The following is a 20,151-nucleotide window of genomic DNA, read 5'->3' on the forward strand; positions in this document are numbered from 1 at the left end:
AATACACTTTGACGTGATATACCTTTAAATAGCCTACATAAATGTTCTAGAAAAGTCCAGTTGCCATTAGTCAAAGATAACATTTATCTTAATTTGTGGGTTATAAATATCTGCATCTTCTGTCCAATGGAGAGGCAAAAACAACCATTAAATTACTGCAGACATATCATCAGCTATTATTTCCCTGTAACAAAGTATTACTTTACTGAAATTACTGTGACAGCTTGACATTGTAATTGTGCTACCAACTGTTTTTCCTGAGGGCCTCTATAGTCCAATAGAGCAGGTCTTCTTGAACTCGGTCCTGGGGCACCTGGGTGCACACACAATTTTTTTTTGCCCTAGCGCCACACAGCTGATTCAAATAATCAAAGCTTGATGATGAGTTGGTTATTTGAATCAGCTGTGTCGTGCTAGGGCATGGACCGAGTTTGGGAAACCCTATAGCAGAGGATCATTTCAAGGAATTTTCCGGTCAGTCCATTTCTATGGTTCATTTTGATGCAAAGTCTCCCCCTACTGGTATAATTCACTCCTAAACGGTAGAGTGATATTAAATGGGGTCCAGTGTTAGTAGGCCTACTTTATGAATCCTAGAATCATATCACCCATACGTAGAGTGTCAGTAAATGACCGTTTGAATCTTAATAAATGAGCACTATGTTTAAATTGTGTTACATTCTCATACTGTGAATGGCAAACATTGTTTATACCTTACAAGTAACCATGCATTCAATCTTTGTATCAGGTTATATGCTTGTATATTTGCCATCCTCGCTCAAATCAAATTACATTTTATTTCTCACCAGCCACCATATACAATGGGTGTAGACTACCGTGAAATGGTTGCTTAGGAGACCTTCGCAACAATGCAGTTTTCCAAAAATGTATAAAAACAGCAACACAAAAAGGAATAAAATACAAAACAATTAAGGTTTATACAGGGAGTACAAGCACCAGATCAATGTGCAGGGGTAAGAGGTATTTGAGATGCCTTCTGGAATTATTCACACCCCTTTTTCCACATTTTGTTGTGTTACAGTCTGAATGTATAATGGACTCACTATGTATGTATGCAATAATGTTTAACATTGGTTGGTTGTCTAGTAATGATCAACAACCAATTTATCAGAGCTTGAGGAATTGCAAAAGAAGAATAGACAAATATTGTACAATCCAGGTGTGCAAAGCTCTTAGAGACTTACCCAGAAACACTCACAGTTGGAATCGCTGCCAAAAGTCAACGGGTTAAATACTTATCGAATCAAGATAAGTGTTTTATTTCTCATATTGGTCTTTCACTTTGACATTCAAGTACTTTGTGTAGATCTTTAACATAAAAAATGACATTTAATAACATTTTAATCGCACTTTGTAACACAACAAAACCTGTAAAAACGGTGTGAATTCTTTCAAAGCACTGTATAAAGTCTTGTTAGTGTGCATAGAGTCAGTGCAAGACAGGATCAATGCAGATAGTCTGTTTAACTAATTAATGAACTCTTTAGCAGTTGTATGGCTATTTAGCAGTCTTATGGCTTGGGGGTAGAAACTATCTCGGAGTCTGTTGGTCCGAGAGCCAATGCTCCGGTACCGTTTGCCCGGACCGTAGCAGAGTGAACAGTCTGTGGCTTGGGTGGCTGAAGTCTTTGGCAATTTTTCAGGCCTTCCTTGCCGCCTGATATAGAAGTCCTGGATGGCAGGGAGCTCGGCCTTGGTGATTTACTGGGCTGTCCGAACCACCCGCTGTAGTGCTTTGCGGTCGAGAATGATGCATCGCCATACCAAGTGGTGATGCAGCCAGTCAAGATCTCTTTGCAGCCTCCTGAGGTGAAGCGGCACTGTATAAAGTCTTGTTAGTGTGCATAGAGTCTGCATAGAGAGACTGTCATGCCCTGTTCACAAATGTGTGTCTGTCTGTGGACCATGTTAAGTCCTTACTGATGTGGACATTTCTGACCTCCTCTCTGTAGGCTGTCTAATCGCCATCGGTAGTCAGGCCTACCACCGTCATGTTGTCAGCAAACCTGATGATGGTGTTGGAATCGTGCGTGGCCACACAGTCGTGGTTGAACAGGGAGGTGACTAAGCACACATCCCGAGGGGACCCCATGTAGAGGGGTCAGTGTGACGGAGGTGTTGTTGCTTACCCTCACTACCTGGGGCCGGCCCGTCAGGAAGTCCAGGATCCAATTGCAGAGGGAGGTGTTCAGTCCCAGGGTCCCGAGCTTGGTGATGAGCTTGAAGAAAAATAAATATTGTCACATACACTGGAACGCTGAGCTGTAGTCTATGAACAGCCTTCTCACATACAGTTGTAGTCGGAAGTTTACATACACTCAGGTTGGAGTCATTAAAACTCATTTTCAGCCACTCAACCACAAATTTCTTGTTAACAAACTATAGTTTTGGCAAGTTGGTTAGGACTTCTACTTTGAGCATGACACAAGTAATTTTTCCAACAATTGTTTACAGACAGATTATTTCACTTATAATTCACTGTATCACAATTCCAGTGGGTCAGAAGTTTACATACACTAAGTTGACTGTGCCTTTAAACAGCTTGGAAAATTCCAGAAAACGATGTCATGGCTTTAGAAGCTTCTGATAGGCTAATTCACATAATTTGAGTCAATTGGAGGTGTACCTGTGGATGTATTTCAAGGCCTACCTTCAAATTCAGTGCCTCTTTGCTTGACATCATGGGAAAATAAAAAAAAATCAGCCAAGACCTCAGAAGAAAATTGTAGACCTCCACAAGTCTGGTTCATCCTTGGGAGCAATTTCCAAACACCTGAAGGTACCATATGTTCATCTGTACAAACAATAGTATGCAAGTATAAACACCATTGGACCATGCAGCCGTCATACGGCTCAGGAATGAGACCCGTTCTGTCTCCTAGAGATGAACGTACTTTGGTGTGAAAAGTGCAAATCTATCCCAGAACAACAGCAAAGGACCATGTGAAGATGCTGGAGGAAACAGGCACAAAAGTATCTATATCCACAGTAAAATGAGTCCTATATCGACATAACCTGAATGGCCACTCAGCAAAGAAGAATTCACTGCTCCAAAGCCGCCATAAAAAGCCAGACTACGGTTTGCAACTGCACATGGGGACAAAGATCGTGCTTTTTGGAGGAATGTCCTCTGTTCTGATTAAACACATTTTTGGAGAAAAAAGGGGGAGGCTTGCAATCCAAAGAACACAATTCCAACCGTGAAGCACGGTGGTGGCAGCATTATGTTGTGGGGGTGCTTTGCTGCAGGAGGGACGGGTGCACTTCACAAAATAGTTGGCATCACAAAGAAAGAAAATTGTGGATACATTGAAGGAACATCTCAAGACATCAGTCAGGAAGTTAAAGCTTTGAAGTTAAATGTGTCTTCCAAATGGACAATGACCCCAAGCAAGGTATTGGAGTAGACATCACAAAGCCCTGACCTCAATCCTATAGAACATTCCTGGGCAGAACTGAAAAAGAAAGCGTGCGCGAGCAAGGAGACCTACAAACCTAGCTCAGTTACACCAGCTCTGTCAGGAGGAATTGGCCAAAGTTCACCCAACTTATTGTGGGAAGCTTGTGGAAACGTTTGACCCAAGTTAAAAAATGTAAAGGCAACACTACCAAATACTAATTGAGTGTATGTAAACCTCTGACCCACTGGGAATGTGATGAAAGAAATAAAAGCTGAAATAAATAATTCTCTCTACTTTTATTCTGACATTTCACATTCTTAAAATAAAGTGGTGATCCTAACTGACCTAAAATGGGGATTTTTTACTCGGATTAAATGTCAGGAATAATGAAAAACTGAGTTTAAATGTATTTGGCTAAGATGTATGTAAACTTCTGACTTCAACTGCACGTAGTTATTTCCCCTAATGTCCAGGTGGGAGAGGGCAGTGTGAAGATTAATTGAGATTGCGTCATCTGTGGATCTGTTGGGGCGGGATGCAAATTGGAGTGAGTCCAGGGTGCCTGGGATGATGGTGTTGATGTGTGTCATGACCAGCCTTTCAAAGCACTTTAATAAATACAGATGTGAGTGCTACGGGGCGATGGTCATTTAGGCAGGTTACCTTGGAGCTCTTGGGAACAGTGACCATGGTGGTCAGCTTGAAACATGTTGGGATTAACGACTGGGACAACAGACGCCTTGTCACCTTGCTTTCAGAATTTTCTCTTACCTCAGTCTCACTATCAGCTGAGAAAGGACTCTGGCAAGACTTCTGAGGAGTTTTACATACCACTCTTTAAATTAGGAGTGCGATAGTGCTATACTCTTTAACAGCCAGCACTGTGTAACCTTTAGCTTTATGAAACACAGTTTGCCTAGCCTCTTTCCTATCATCACAAGCAGGGTGCTCTGCTATTGGTTGTCTGCCTCAAACAGAAATCCCTTGACATCGCCTGTCATTGTTGAATATGGATTGTAATTACAGGCATGGCTAGTCCTTTACAAGAGGTGACATGCTTCAACTGCAAACTATTTCAGAGGGCATAGACTTTATGACCGCAACATTCTAAAGAGCAGGGCAGGGGCCCTAAAGCATGGAGAATAGAGGAGACTTGAGGCTTTGTGGGAATTTATTGAACTATGAGTCAGAAACATTTAATGAGAATAGATCAAGTTGGTGGTGCTGTTCTTGAATGTGATTTTGCTTTTTTCTCTAGCAAAACTAAGATGATGTATTGGTTCAGGACAAAGATTTTCTAAGATGAAATGTTAACTATAGCAGCAGCAGCAACAACTCTGAGTTAGTATACTGAACTCATTATGTTTGCCAGAATTTACCAACTTAGGTTTCTCTTTTTTTGTTGATAGCTTTGCATACAGCCATGCAACTTTTTGGCCTACATATTGAATAGCTACTCTCTATACTTATTACCTATACCGTGTGTCATTTTCCCTTTACTACTATCTCAATAAAACTCGGGAGTCTTTGATAACCACTATGTCATCACTTAGCTATACGTGGTATCTGCAGAAGGGCTTGAAACAATGACTGAATTGTAAAAAATAAAGGTCCCCCTTCCCACAGTACCTGTGTAACTTAATATAAAGTGTGACCCTCTGTCACTTTGCCAACTGTGCCAATCTCCTTTCCCATGCTTACTTCTTATTAAGGGGATCTTCTGACTTCGGAGTCTGGTGCGCGGCGTAACCTGGCCCCTGCCAAGGCTGGTGGAATGAAATCTGTAGGGGGATTTGACTCCTGCCATCCTGCCTTTCTGGTCAGATCCAGCCCTTATAAAGGAGGAGCCATAGAGGAATCAGCCTCTCTCCAGCGTCCCCCTCTATCCCTGTCCCCTGTGCCCCATCCCCCACTCTCCTGAGCAGGCTTAGCTCTCGCTCTGGCATCCCAGATTACCCAGCCAATTAGGGTGAAGGCAAAGCCCCTTCTGCCACAGCGGCTGGTGCTGCTGCAGCATGCTTAGTAGCTATGGCCCTTTGCTATGGGAGGTTAGGATGCAGGCAGCATTGACTGGAAGGCTTGCAAGTCACCCTGGGGGAAGAGTCCTGGAAGGGGTCTTACGTCAAAGAGGATGTACTGTCTATGTCAATGTGACAGATGACGCAGGATTTACATACTGAAGCATGAGATTTACTTAGTAGTTGCAAATGTCGTGAACAATAGTGATGCATTGAATACATACAATGGTATTTTGTGATCCTTGTATATTTTCCCAAGCATTGAGTTGAATCTGAACTGTATACAATAATGGATTGATTGTACCGTCTGTATGAGGAAATCCAATTTCATTATTTCTCAGACAACAGCGCCACCTGGTGACAAATAATAATAGTTCAGGACATCCAAACACATTTTTAGACAGTCTACTGGGGGACACTGAAAACACAGGATATCAAAATGATGTTTCAAATGATAGCCCAGAGATGTCAGACAGACAGACAGACAGACAGACAGACAGACAGACAGACAGACATGGTGTGTGGGTAAAATCACTGGGGAAGCCAATTCAGGAAAAAAGCCATATTACAACCTATGTGTTGTGATAATTGCGTTTTTTGCTCTATAAATAATTTTAGTTCATACCCCACCGTGATATACATTGTGAACAAAACATTAGGAACACCTTCTTCCATTATATTTCCATGACATAGACTGACCAGGTGAGTCCAGGTGAAAGCTATGATCCCTTATTGATGTCACCTGTTAAATCCACTTCAATCAGTGTAGATGAAGCGGAGGAGACAGGTTTAAGAAACATTTTTCAAGCCTTGCGATCATATAGACATGGATTGTGTATGTGTGCCATTCAATTGTAGTCAACATGGGCCAGCATCCCTGTGGAATGCTTTCGACAGCTTGTAGAGTCCATGCACTGAGGCTGTGAATGAGGGGTGAATGTTATGTACACTCAGTGTAAAAGGCAGAGACAACAAGAAGACAATAGTCACACAGTGGGCAGAATCAGTGGTGGAAAAAAAGTACCCAATTGTCATACTCGAGTAAAAGCAGATAACTTAATAGAAAATGACTCAAGTAAAAGTGAAAGTCACCCAGTCAAATCTATTTGAGTAAAACGCTAAAAGTATTTGGTTTTAAATATACTTAAGTATCAAAAGTAAATGTAATTGCAAAAATATACTTAAGTATTAAAAGGAAAAGTATAAATAATGTCTAATTCCTTATATTAGGCAAACCAGACGGCACAATTTTCTTGTTTGTTTTATTGCTAGCCAGGGGCACACTCCAACATGCCAATACTCAGACATAATGTACAAACTAAGCAAACTAAGTCTGCCAGATCAGAGACAGCAGGGGTGAGCTGGGTTGCTCTCTTGATAAGTGTGTGAATTGGACCATTTTCCTGTCCTGTTAAACATTCAAAATGTAACGAGTGCTTTTGGGTGTCAGGGAAAATACATGGAGTAAAACATACATTATTTTCTTTAGGAATGTAGTAAAGTAAAAGTTGTCAAAAATATAAATGGTAAAGTGCAGTACAGATACACCAATAAACAACTAAGTAGTACATTAAAGTAATTTGGCTAAAGTACTTTACACCACTGGGCAGAATAAATTCAACCACACATTTGTTTCATCACAAAACCAGAGAGCCATATTTGTCTGGTGAAGTCAACAAAGCAAATTGCATGTAACAAACAGGTAGATGACCTACAGCAGGGATGGGCAACTGGTGGCCTGTGGATCAATAAAAATAAATCATTAAGATCTCAATTGAGGTTAGAATAGTAGAATATACAGGTGGCCATTTTGAAAATGTAGTTGTGCCTCAGCAGTTTTTCTCTTGTTATGTCAGTCACTGACAGTCACTCAATAAGTCCATGTCAGCTAACATTTTTTGTTAGTCTAATGTCCAGCTTTCTAAACTTGTAGTAATCATGGTCGAATCACCAACTGGGGGGCCCCCATTGATTTAATTAGTCACTCTCACAAAAAAGTATTAAATATTAAAAACTGCAAACATTACTCTCCAACCTATGGCAAAATGTGTAGAATTGCAGAAAATGTGATGTAAAACTGCAAAATCTTCTCTACACCCCATGAGAAAATGTAAAGAATTGCTTGAAATTGGTAAATCTTCTCTTTGGCCCATGGCAAAATGTGTATAATTGGAGCAAACTTGCTTTAAAAATGTTTTAAAAATTCTACGCCCCATGGTCAAATTTGTACAACTGCAGGAAATGAAATTTAAAACTTTATGTTTTGCTTGCAAAATATCTGACTACTAAACAATTATTGATTGAGAACCACAGAGTTATCACAAGTGGCAAAAAAAAACAGGAGAGGCCTCTGCTAAAGTAAATCCACCATCATTTCAACTTCCAAATCATCAAATCACCAATGCTTAGTCTAACAGAGTAGCAACTTAAAGATCAGGACCAAAAACAATTTAGTCCAATCAACATAAGGTAAATAACATGTGGCTGTCCATGGTCCTGATTGTGTGTGGTGTGTGTGCGCAAGTAGAAAAACATAATGATTTACCTTACTTGTAGAGGAACGCCAATGCAATCCTCTTCTCTGTCATACAGTAGCCTACACACTTTTAGTTGTTGTTGTCCTCGATTAGGCTACATGGCTAAAAGGCTTGCCAGCTAGCCTAACTTAATTTCAAGGGCAATGATGAGCCAGCTAGTTAACGTTAGCCTACTACATCTAGCTACATATTGAACTTCCACCCTCTCAGGCCAGGGGCACAATGTATGCATTTATGGTTGGATCTGAATCACCGTTATAATCACTGACCGGTACAGTAAGTCCACAAGTCCAAATCCTTATCTCCATCCAATTTTTCCTTTTCTCCATCCAAGTCAATGCTTTTGATGCAATGTGATTGGTGTGAAGTCACATCCAAACTAGCTTCCATTGACACTTTTTTTGGTGCACCAGGACCATTCACAATTGAGCTCACTCAGTTTAGCTCAATGCTGATTGGTTATTTTTTTATTTAAACATTATCAAGGGAGGCAAAATGCTTGCTAGCTTCCCTTGCTATTAAATTCAATGCTACGGGCAGCAACAATGGCATACTCTTTTTGGCCAGACAGCATCAGATAGATGGGCTACATATACTGAGACAGAGGGACGCCGTTTCGCTCGATCGGATGCTTTCTCTGGTGAGATACATTCCGCCACATGCGAATTGAAGGCCAATTATGAAACACAGTGACTAAAGATACATCATTGTATGTTATTTTTTTTTTTTTTATTTGTCAAATTTTGGGGGACGCGCACATACTCTCACTCTGTGTCTGAGGACACTCCCTCTGTGGTGGCCCGTGAGATGACTGTATTGGCGCGGCTGAGGCTGCCGCGTTGGTCCACTGCTGATGCGACAGGTCTCTGAGCCACGAAGGTGCTCTTACTGCTTCGAACATGGACGCTGGAGTCTTCATCATCGTCATCCTCCTCGTCATCTTCCTCCTCCTCCTCGTCGTCTTCATTGTTGGCTCCCTGGGGCATAAGGGTGGTGCAGCTGAACTGGCTCAGAGGCTTCCCCAGAATCCCAAAGCTAGAAAAACAGATTTCAAAGTTCAAACATACACTCTTAGAAAAAAAAGGTGCTATCTAGAATCTAAAAGGAGACCCCGTTTACACACAGGGTTCTACATGGAACCCAAAAGAGTTATGGTGACAGCCATTTTGTCTAAGAGTGTTGCAGACATAAGTTCATGGGTGTGAAAATACAGTGCTGTGAATGTTAACTTCATGTACAAGATATATTCATCCATTTTTGAGGGACAATTAAAGTTCAATAGAATGTTTGTAGTGTTATATTATCAATCTCTTACACATATAGTTTGTTATTTTCATTCAACCTTCTGACATACTTTCTATCACTCAAAATGTCATGCTTCTGCCTCTAACCCTATGAAACTCTTTTCCAACTTCTCCTCCCTCCTTAATCCTCCTCGGTTCTTGGCCCTCTTCTCTTCCCTCTAAACACCAAGTCACTCGGCTCTGTCATATCCTCACCTGTTCTCTCCTATCATTGCTATGCAGATGACACAAAACTACTTTTCGCCTTCCCCCTTTCAACATTCAGGTGGCGACACGCATCTCTGCGTGCCTGGCAGATATCTCAGCTTGGATGTCGGTGCACCACCTCAAGCTCAACCTCGACAAGACGGAGCTGCTCTTCCTCCCGGGAAAGGCCTGCCTGCTCAAACGGTTGACAACTCCACAATAAAGCCCTCCCAGAGTGCAAAGAACCTTGGTGTGACCCGGGACAACACCCTGTTGTTCTCTGCAATCATCAAAGCAGTGATGCAGGTTCATGCTCTACAACATCTGTAGAGAACGACCCTACCTCACACAGGAATCGGTGCAGGTTCTAATCCAGGCATTTGTCATCTCCCGTCTGGACTACTGCAACACGCTGTTGAATGGGCTCCCCGCTTGTGCCATCAAATCCCTGCAACTTATCCAGAACGCTGCAGCCCCGCCTGGTTTTCAACCTTCCCAAGTTCATCCACGTCACCCCGCTCCTCCGCACACTCCACTGGCTTCCAGTCGAAACTCGCATCCACTTCAAGACCATGCTACTTGCCTACAGAGCAGCAAGAGGAACTGCCCCCCCCCCCCACCCCCACACACACCTTCAGGCTAGGCTCAAACCCTACACCCCAACCTGAGCACTCCCTTCTGCCACCTCTGGTCTCTTTGTTCACCCACCCCTCCGGGAGGGCAGCTCCTGCTCAGCCCAGTCCAAGTCATTCTCTATCCTGGCACCTTCCCCCTAAAGCTAGGACAGCAGATTGTACTTACTATGCCTGTGATATGTGGTTGTCCCACCTCGCTCTCTTAAGAATGCACTAACTGTAAGTCGCTCTGGATAAGAGCGTCTGCTAAATGACTAAAAATGTAAATGTAAAATGTATATAGCAAACATATTCCTTCCCGAGCCTGGTCCCAGACCTTGCCAACAGTTGGTGTGACAATGACCATAGGAGTTGGCAAGACAGCACACACAGATCTGGGATGGGGCTATTCCCTCCCTGTGCTGTGACTGTTAGCTACCTGACAGAGGCCAGCTGCTCTTTGAGCTCCTCCATCAGGGTCTCTGGGTTACACAGCTTGGCCTGGCTCTGCTTCCTGGGTCTGTAGCGGCAGAACAGATGAGGAGCCTCCTCCCGCGGATATGGCAGCAGGGACACCATGACCGGGGAGCGCTGGGTCACCATCTTACTCAAGGCCGGACGACGCTGGGACTTCCTGGGGTCATAGGTTAAAGGTCAAAGAACGAGAAGCAGAAGACTGAGAACCAATTCCAAACTGGCGCCTATTCCCTAGGGCCTAGGCACTAGATATTAATTGATTTAGATGTGGGCATTAGAGTGAAGAGTCATTAGGGGAAATCCTACAGCGGGAGGACAAAATCTCACAAGTCAAACTGTAGAATTTCCTTAAGCAGGGAAAAAATTGAAATTAAAATGCCAGCGGATGTCATTCTAATACCAGATATTCTAAAATATATACAGCTGTACTATTAATCATCAAATATGTAGACAACAGCTGTGAAGATATCAACAAAATCCCCACATTTGATTAATTTGGTTCTACTTATGGAGTACAGACTTCAAGACCAACTTGGCCTGGACTTGACAGCATAAGAGCAAGAGACCTGAAACCGCTTACAGAACCGTCAGTCATTTGTCAGATGTTGGGAGCTGACATAAGAGTGACAGGCCGTTTTATCTGACAAGTCATGAATCTGTCTCAGTCAATCCTATGGTCTGGGAGGTAGATAGACAGCATTCAAGCAGAGATGGCTTTGCAGCCTAAACCATTTTGTTCTTTACTGCAACACATCATGTCAGTCAGTCACTTAGGCTAGTAGAAACTATTGTCCGGAAAAACATTTTCAAAAATGACTCAAAATGGGAGCTGATAAGATAGCCACGCGTACACCACCCCAGCCTTCCACCACTCCCCACACACCTTTGCTCTGGGGCATTGTGGCTCTGTGTGTGCACTTTGGGCTCAGTCTGTCCCTCTTTGGTGGAGGAGTCCTGGGCCAGGTTGTCCTCTGTGGCATCTATCCTGGTCCTGAGGGCGGGGTTGAAGGTGTCAGAACGCAGCAGGCGTCCCACCTCCTCCTGGATGCCTCTCAGGTCCTTCCTACTGAACGTCACCCACGCCACGTAGCAGAAGAAGCTGTACAGACACTGGTGTAGATAGGACAGATTACAGAGATGAGATGCTACAGTTGCATTTGATGTAGGTCCTTTGTTAATATCTAATGCTGATGGCTCCATCCTCTGGAGATAATAATAATAATAATAATGTTTAGGCCTGTTCATTCATTTAATCATTCATTTATTCATCCAGCCAGTCAGCAAGCCAGTAATTAATTAAAGGTGCTAAAGCTGCATCTGGGTCTGTGTCACATCATCATTCTTTTTTTCCAAAATACATTTCCAAATGTCAAAAAAGCTATTCTGGTACTAGATGCAGACACACAGGGTGCTGAGTTACCCTAAAATAACTCTATTACACTATACCACCACCTCTGGTTAAACAGTACTGAGTCAACATCTCCTCTGGAATACACAGTCGCAAAGGTCAAATCACAGTTCTGTGGGGATTGGTACTAACCTCATACAACTGCCTGTCTTTGTAGGTCAATGACACACGGCTCCTGTAGAAACAAAGCACTTAAAGTGTTAGTTTAACGCAGCAAGTGAAATGTTTTGTGCATGGAGGTTAGGCCGCTACTCACAATTTCTGGATGTATTAGATGTTGTGTATAATCTACGTAGATTATTCTGAATATAGGCGTTAACTGTCAATCGCATTGGATCTAAGGTACAGTGCCTTGCGAAAGTATTCGGCCCCCTTGAACTTTGCGACCTTTTGCCACATTTCAGGCTTCAAACATAAAGATATAAAACTGTATTTTTTTGTGAAGAATCAACAACAAGTGGGACACAATCATGAAGTGGAACGACATTTATTGGATATTTCAAACTTTTTTAACAAATCAAAAACTGAAAAATTGGGCGTGCAAAATTATTCAGCCCCTTTACTTTCAGTGCAGCAAACTCTCTCCAGAAGTTCAGTGAGGATCTCTGAATGATCCAATGTTGACCTAAATGACTAATGATGATAAATACAATCCACCTGTGTGTAATCAAGTCTCCGTATAAATGCACCTGCACTGTGATAGTCTCAGAGGTCCGTTAAAAGCGCAGAGAGCATCATGAAGAACAAGGAACACACCAGGCAGGTCCGAGATACTGTTGTGAAGAAGTTTAAAGCCGGATTTGGATACAAAAAGATTTCCCAAGCTTTAAACATCCCAAGGAGCACTGTGCAAGCGATAATATTGAAATGGAAGGAGTATCAGACCACTGCAAATCTACCAAGACCTGGCCGTCCCTCTAAACTTTCAGCTCATACAAGGACAAGACTGATCAGAGATGCAGCCAAGAGGCCCATGATCACTCTGGATGAACTGCAGAGATCTACAGCTGAGGTTGGAGACTCTGTCCATAGGACAACAATCAGTCAGTCGTATATTGTACAAATCTGGCCTTTATGCAAGAGTAGCAAGAAGAAAGCCATTTCTTAAAGATATCCATAAAAAGTGTTGTTTAAAGTTTGCCACAAGCCACCTGGGAGACACACCAAACATGTGGAAGAAGGTGCTCTGGTCAGATGAAACCAAAATTGAACTTTTTGGCAACAATGCAAAACGTTATGTTTGGCATAAAAGCAACACAGCTGAACACACCATACCCACTGTCAAACATGGTGGTGGCAGCATCATGGTTTGGGCCTGCTTTTCTTCAGCAGGGACAGGGAAGATGGTTAAAATTGATGGGAAGATGGATGGAGCCAAATACAGGACCATTCTGGAAGAAAACCTGATGGAGTCTGCAAAAGACCTGAGACTGGGACGGAGATTTGTCTTCCAACAAGACAATGATCCAAAACATAAAGCAAAATCTACAATGGAATGGTTCAAAAATAAACATATCCAGGTGTTAGAATGGCCAAGTCAAAGTCCAGACCTGAATCCAATCGAGAATCTGTGGAAAGAACTGAAAACTGCTGTTCACAAATGTTCTCCATCCAACCTCACTGAGCTCGAGCTGTTTTGCAAGGAGGAATGGGAAAAAATGTCAGTCTCTCGATGTGCAAAACTGATAGAGACATACCCCAAGCGACTTACAGCTGTAATCGCAGCAAAAGGTGGCGCTACAAAGTATTAACTTAAGGGGGCTGAATAATTTTGCACGCCCAATTTTTCAGTTTTTGATTTGTTAAAGTTTGAAATATCCAATAAATGTTGTTCCAATTCATGATTGTGTCCCACTTGTTGTTGATTCTTCACAAAAAATACAGTTTTATATCTTTATGTTTGAAGCCTGAAATGTGGCAAAAGGTCGCAAAGTTCAAGGGGGCCGAATACTTTCGCAAGGCACTGTATCTGCTTAAAAACCAAATGAGTATCTATTCCCTTGACTCTTGTCACTTCCCCTCCTTGCCCCTGCAGAGCCAAAATGGCGGCGAGGTGACTGACCTGCCACAGGCCATGTGGTGCTGCTGGGATAGGCCCAGGCCCAGGACCAGGCTGGAGTAGCAGAAGGCCAGCTGCTTCTGGGCCAGCTCCACCTTAGCAAGGGTCTCCGCCATCACCTGCTTCTCTGTGATACTCTGCTCACTGACACAAATCAATACATTATAGAGAGGCAAAGTCATGAGAAACATCAATATATGCAAATTAAGAGTCTTAAGTCTATATAAGATGGTAATTAATGTAAACACACACATACATACACACAAACGGCACAATGAGTATGGTACTGACGCCATGAGAGGCTTGGGCTTCTTCTCCAGAGACTTCCTCTCAAAGTAACAGGACAGGTAGAGCAGGAGGGCAGCCAGGAACTCATCCAGCTCTTTGCTCCTAAACACACACACACACACACACACACACACACACACAGGGCAATGTTTAAGAGAAATCTTAAAGCCTAAGCAATATACACTACCGTTCAAAAGTTTGGGGTCACTTAGAAATATCCTTGTTTTGGAAAGAAAAGCAAAACAATTATCCATTAAAATAACATCAAATTGATCAGAAATACAGTGTAGACATTTTTAATGTTGTAAATTACTATTGTAGCTGGAAACTGGATTTTTGTAGCTGGATTTTTTTATGGAATATCTACATAGTAGTAGAGGCCCATTATCAGCAACCATCACTCCTGTGTTCAAATGGCACGTTGTGTTCGCTAATCCAAGTTTATCATTTTAAAAGGCTAATTGATCATTAGAAACCCCTTTTTCAATTATGTTAGCACAGCTGAAAACTGTTGTCCTGATTAAAGAAGCAATAAAACTGTCCTTCTTTAGACTAGTTGAGAATCTGGAACATCATCATTTGTGGGTTCGATTACAGGCTCAAAATGAAATGGCCAGAAACAAATTATTTTCTTCTGAAACTCGGTATATTCTTGTTCTGAGAAATGAAGGCTATTCCATGCAAGAAATTGCCAAGAAACTGAAGATCTTGTACAACGCTGTGTATTACTCCCTTCACAGAACAGCGCAAACTGGCTGGGAGGCCCCGGTGCACAACTGAGCAAGAGAACAAGTACATTAGTGTCTAGTTTGAGAAACCGATGCCTCACAAGTCCTCAACTGCCAGCTTCATTAAATAGTACCCGCAATACAACAGTCTCAAAATGGTTTTCTAATGATCAATTAGCCTTTTAAAATGATAAACTTGGATAAGCTAACACAACGTGCCATTGGAACACAGGAGTGATGGTTGCTGATAATGGGCCTCTGTACGCCTATGTAGATATTCCATTTAAAAAATCTGCCGTTTCCAGCTACAATAGTCATTTACAACATTAACCATGTCTACACTGTATTTCTGATCAATTTGATGTTATTTTAATAGACAAAAAAAATGCGCTTTTCTTTCAAAAACAAGGACATTTCTAAGTGACCCCAAACTTTTGAATGGTAGTGCACGTAAATGGATGTAGCATGGATTGAAAACATAGCCATAAAGAAAGGTTTGCGTGTGTGTGAGAGAGGGATTGAGAGAGAGAGACAGACAGATGGACAGACAAAAGAGGGAGAGAGAAGGCAGATATACTGTGCAGTGAGTGGGTGCTTCCTTACTTCAACACAGACAGGAAGCAAAATGGAATGGGGAGTGCATCATTCTCCTGCAGCAAACTGAGTGCCACCTCTGCAACACAGACAGATATACATACAGTGCCTTCAGAAACTATTCATAACCCTTGACTTATTCCATAATGACAAAGTGAAAACATAATTTTAGAAATGTCTGCAAATGTATTGAAAATGAAATACAGAAATACCTATTTCACAGTATTCACACCCCCGAGTCAATACTTTATAGAATTGCCTTTGGCCGCGATTACAGCTGTAGATATGGCCTTATGTTTAAGGTTATTGTCTTGCTGAAAGGTGAATTCATCTCCCAGTGTGTGGTGGAAAGCAAACTGAACCAGGTTTTTGTCTAGGATTTTGCCGGTGCTTAGCACCATTCTTATCCTAAAAAACATCCCAGTCCTTATTAACGATTGTAAGTATACCCATAACATGATGCAGCCAACACTATGCTAGAAAATATGGAAAGTAGTAGTAGTAATGTGTTGTAATGGATTTGCCCCAAACATACCACTTTCTATTCAGGACAAAAAGTGAATTGCTTTGTCACATTTTTTGCAGTACATTTTTTGCATGTTTTCACCTTGTCATTGTGGAGTACTGTGTGTAGATGGGTGGGAGAAAAAACTGATTTAATCCATTTTGAATTCAGGCTGTAACACAACAAAATGTGAAGTCAAGGACTATGAATACTTTCTGAAGGCAGTGTACATACTGTACATACAAACAGACAGACAGAGAAAGACCATATATTCAACTAATCTGCTGTAAAGGATGTGTTCCATAACATAGATCTTAGTATTGTGTATGACCGACCAACACCTACGTTTCACATCCTCGATGGTCACATAGTCCCTCTGACCCCGTTTTACTGAGGACTTGTAGGCATTGAGTTGAGCAGGACCCACAGTCTTCCTGCTGCTTTGTCCCCCCCTCTTGGCCGATGACTGCGTTTGCCTACAAATAATAGACAGAAAAGTATTCGTTGAAAGAGTTCAGGACACAGTAATGCCCTTAATTATGTGTCAATCAAGGATACATATCACTTGTAATATAATGAATGCTCTATCTATTAATATCATTGCTAGTTGAACAGCATGGATAGGAAAAGTGCTGTTGGCTTAGGCTAGAAATGAATAGCTAGCTACCTCTCTGGACGCTTGCTGGCAAGATCTTGAAAATTGACAGGTTTAGTCTTTTTTCTCTTTTCTTTTACCTCCACAGATGTACTAAAACTGAAAATAAAAGGATGAGAAAATAGTTCAATACTTATCAACAGGTGCATACTCAACGATAAGTTAATTAGATAATAAAATACATCCATAATACACCCGCAAATAATAGTGAGAAAACGTTTGCACAGAAATAGGTCCAGAAAGTATTGTAACATGTGCTAATGCTATAGCTACCCATTAACGTTACCTGGTGAACTCGAGGGCTTGGGTTTCATCATTCCAGTTCCATCGCCCAGGTGGAGGTATGCTGATCTGTCATATGAAGTAACCATTGTCATTACTTCAAAAATGAATCATTGACACGTTCACGATCGAGCGTCACTATTGCAGCAACAGGTGTACGTACACTTGTTAAAATGTTGCACTCGAGCTCTCTCAGGCAGCTGCTACACCTGCATCTGTTTTTGTCGTTCTACTTGTAGCACACCGTACAACTGCTACATTGTGACATTCGCTAAAACTCAACGGCCACATTGGGCCAACCTTGTCACGTTTAACAAACGTACCGTTTCCTTTTGTGGTTTCGGCATTTCTCCTTTATACCATAAAGCTCATCTTCCTCCCTGCTACCCTCGATATGTTTACTAAAAATGTAGGTCTAGTATCTAGGCAACAGCCAATCGGGTCTATGTGGCAGCACTTGAAAAGAGAGAAGCGCAGAATCCAATGCAGGACCTTGGTGTGGCTAATCGGGTGTTTGCAATGACGTGGCCTATGCATTTCAAGACAGTTCAGAATCATCATAACAATTACTATGGAGTATCTAATGTATCTAGAGTATCTAAAAGTTCCTTGCCTTCACTGTAGAGAAATGTTTTCAATAAAGCAAAATATCTATGATACCAACTAACAATAAAAAGGAACGGCAATATGTCTGCAATTTTATATTAAAATGGCAGACGTTCAAAAACACTGGAAATTCAGTTCATTTTCCATATGAAAGAATTGACTTGGCATATTTCGACATTAGGTCATTTCCAAACTGTCAACAAAGCAAATAACAATACATCAAATATAATAACAGAACACCAAATATCCTGACAATAATTTTCAATGCACTATCTCTCTCAGATATCTCTCCCTGTAGTCTCAGAGAAGCCCATTAAATCATGTTTATGAGGCCTTTGGTGTGAGGAGATGAACTCTCTCTATGAAGACATCCAAGCCCCATTCCTTATCTTTAACCTCTGGGAGAGCATTTGAAAACTGTGTAAGCTTAGTACCACAACTCCTCCCTGGAATACATTAAAATAAAATACCATTAAACTACCTTACCACAATTCTCGCATACAACATCATCTTATATTCCATTCAATTGGTTTCTGTGTTAAATATCAATTTCAGTTCAATGATAGATATGTTTTAAAAGGCAGTAAGAGTAATAAAGGTATTATCAATGACACATGTAATTGTGTTAATAAAACTCACTGAAAAGTCTGTTAACTTCCTCATCGGGCACATCAAATGGAGAACCTATAGAGAGGTGTTAAAGAATGGTAATGGTAGGTTAATTACATACATGCATACTGTACTGTATGTTTGAATCAATATGTTACACTTGCATGAATCTAGAATGAATGGAAGACAAATTGAATTTCCACTGTTATTTCAGGAAATATCGTACCTTTGAACAATACAGGATTGTATAAAAAAAAGTGCCCAAGTGGTATCGGCAGTCCTTGTCCATTAACGACATGATCAGTGCTGCACACCTGTAGCATACAGTGAAACAACAGACAGAACTTATTATGTGTCAAAGCAATCTGGGCTTTCTTGTTGAAACACAGAGGGAAGACCAGTTCATGTGGTCATACTTTTCTCTGTCCCGTGGGTTGATGGCCACCAAGGAGCCTCTGTCCAAAATCCCTCCAAACTGGCCCTCAATGACACTGTTAAAAAGCAAACATTCATTTTTTTTAGAAAACTTGAATGTTACTCTTTAAGAGGTAACTTAGTGTTTAGAGCGTTGGACTAGTAACCAAAAGGTTGCAAGATCGAATCCCTGAGCTGACAAGGTAAAAATATGTCATACTGCCCCTGAACAAGGCAGTTAACCCACTCTTCCTAGGCTGTCATTCAAAATAAGAATTTGGTCTTAACTGCCTTGCCTAGTTAAATAAAGGTATACATTTTTTTTAGGAAATGGGTTACTGTTCAAATTATCTTTAGCTGGAGAATTTGTATAGGTCACACTGGTACAAGGATATCTTTCCATCTGAGCTCTGTGAAGGAAAGGCACATTTTCAGTGAAGGCATAATCAATTTGAAGTGATTACGTAGAGGGACAATCAAAATAGATTGGTCCTCAGAATGTCAACTGAAGAGCATCGTCTTCTTCATACCTTGTAAACCTTGGCAGTAGGTATAGCTGGGACCACTTCTTCACTGTAGGTCAACTTCTGATCTCCATCTAAGCTATATCCAACAACTGAGTGTCCCATGTCTGCAAGCATATGTATCAAAGTGTTATTTTGGGGGTAAATCCAATACAACACATTACTGACTACCACTCTCCATATTTTCAAACATAGTGGGGGCTGCGACATGTTTTTCAGGATAAAAAGTAAACTTTTTTGGTTACAAATGCGTTATTTCATAGTTTTGATGTCTTGAATGAGTAGGTGTGTCCAAACTTTTGACTGGTACTGTATTTTGGGATACACATTTTACATACATGTAAGAACAAAAATATAAACGCAACATGCAACAGATTCTAAGATTTTACTGAGTTACAGTTCATATAAGAAAATCAACCAATTGAAATAAATAAATGAGGCCCTAATCAATGGATTTCACATGACTGGGCAGGGGTGCAGCCATGGGTGGGCCTGGGAGGGCATAGGGAGCCAGGCCCACCCACTGGAGAGCCAGGACCAGCCAATCAGAATGAATTTCCCCCCACAAAAGCGCTTTATTACAGACAGAAATACTCCTCAGCACCTACAGTACCAGTCAAAGGTTTGGGCAAACCTGCTCATTCCAGGGATTTTCTATAATTTGACTATTTCTACATTGTAGAATAATAGTGAAGACATCGAAACTATGAAATAACACATATGCAATCACGTAGTAACCAATAAAGTGTTAAACAATTTAAAATATTTGTTGTATTTGAGATTCTTCAAAATAGTCACCCTTTGCCTTGATGACAGCTTTGCACACTTTGGCATTCTCTCAACCAGCTTCATGAGGTAGTCACCTGGAATGCATTTCAATTAACAGGTGTGAGAAGATAATTCAGTCATGTGCAAATGCTT

The 20,151-nt window shown here is 41.4% G+C and overlaps 1 protein-coding gene across 2 annotated transcripts; it reads right to left on the reverse strand.

Moving 5' to 3' along the window:
* Positions 1 to 8,734: 8,734 nt before the first annotated feature.
* On the reverse strand, positions 8,735 to 18,596 carry LOC139372590 (protein phosphatase 1 regulatory subunit 36). Of its 2 annotated transcripts, XM_071112335.1 has the most exons (12): positions 18,519 to 18,596; positions 18,323 to 18,367; positions 17,082 to 17,146; positions 16,808 to 16,894; positions 16,486 to 16,616; positions 15,645 to 15,714; positions 14,317 to 14,415; positions 14,029 to 14,169; positions 12,099 to 12,141; positions 11,442 to 11,668; positions 10,521 to 10,715; positions 8,735 to 9,012 (listed from the first exon to the last, which is right to left on the reverse strand). In XM_071112335.1, exons 1-12 carry the CDS (start codon positions 18,588 to 18,590, stop codon positions 8,742 to 8,744), a joined length of 1,446 nt encoding a protein of 481 aa, XP_070968436.1. In that variant the 5' UTR covers positions 18,591 to 18,596; the 3' UTR covers positions 8,735 to 8,741. The 2 variants fall into 2 exon arrangements, with proteins under 2 accessions (XP_070968436.1, XP_070968435.1); XM_071112334.1 differs by having other exon boundaries at positions 14,029 to 14,415.
* Between the last annotated feature and the right edge of the window lie 1,555 nt (positions 18,597 to 20,151).

Source organism: Oncorhynchus clarkii, chromosome 18 (genome assembly GCF_045791955.1).
Source record: "Oncorhynchus clarkii lewisi isolate Uvic-CL-2024 chromosome 18, UVic_Ocla_1.0, whole genome shotgun sequence".
Classification (NCBI taxonomy): domain Eukaryota; kingdom Metazoa; phylum Chordata; class Actinopteri; order Salmoniformes; family Salmonidae; genus Oncorhynchus; species Oncorhynchus clarkii.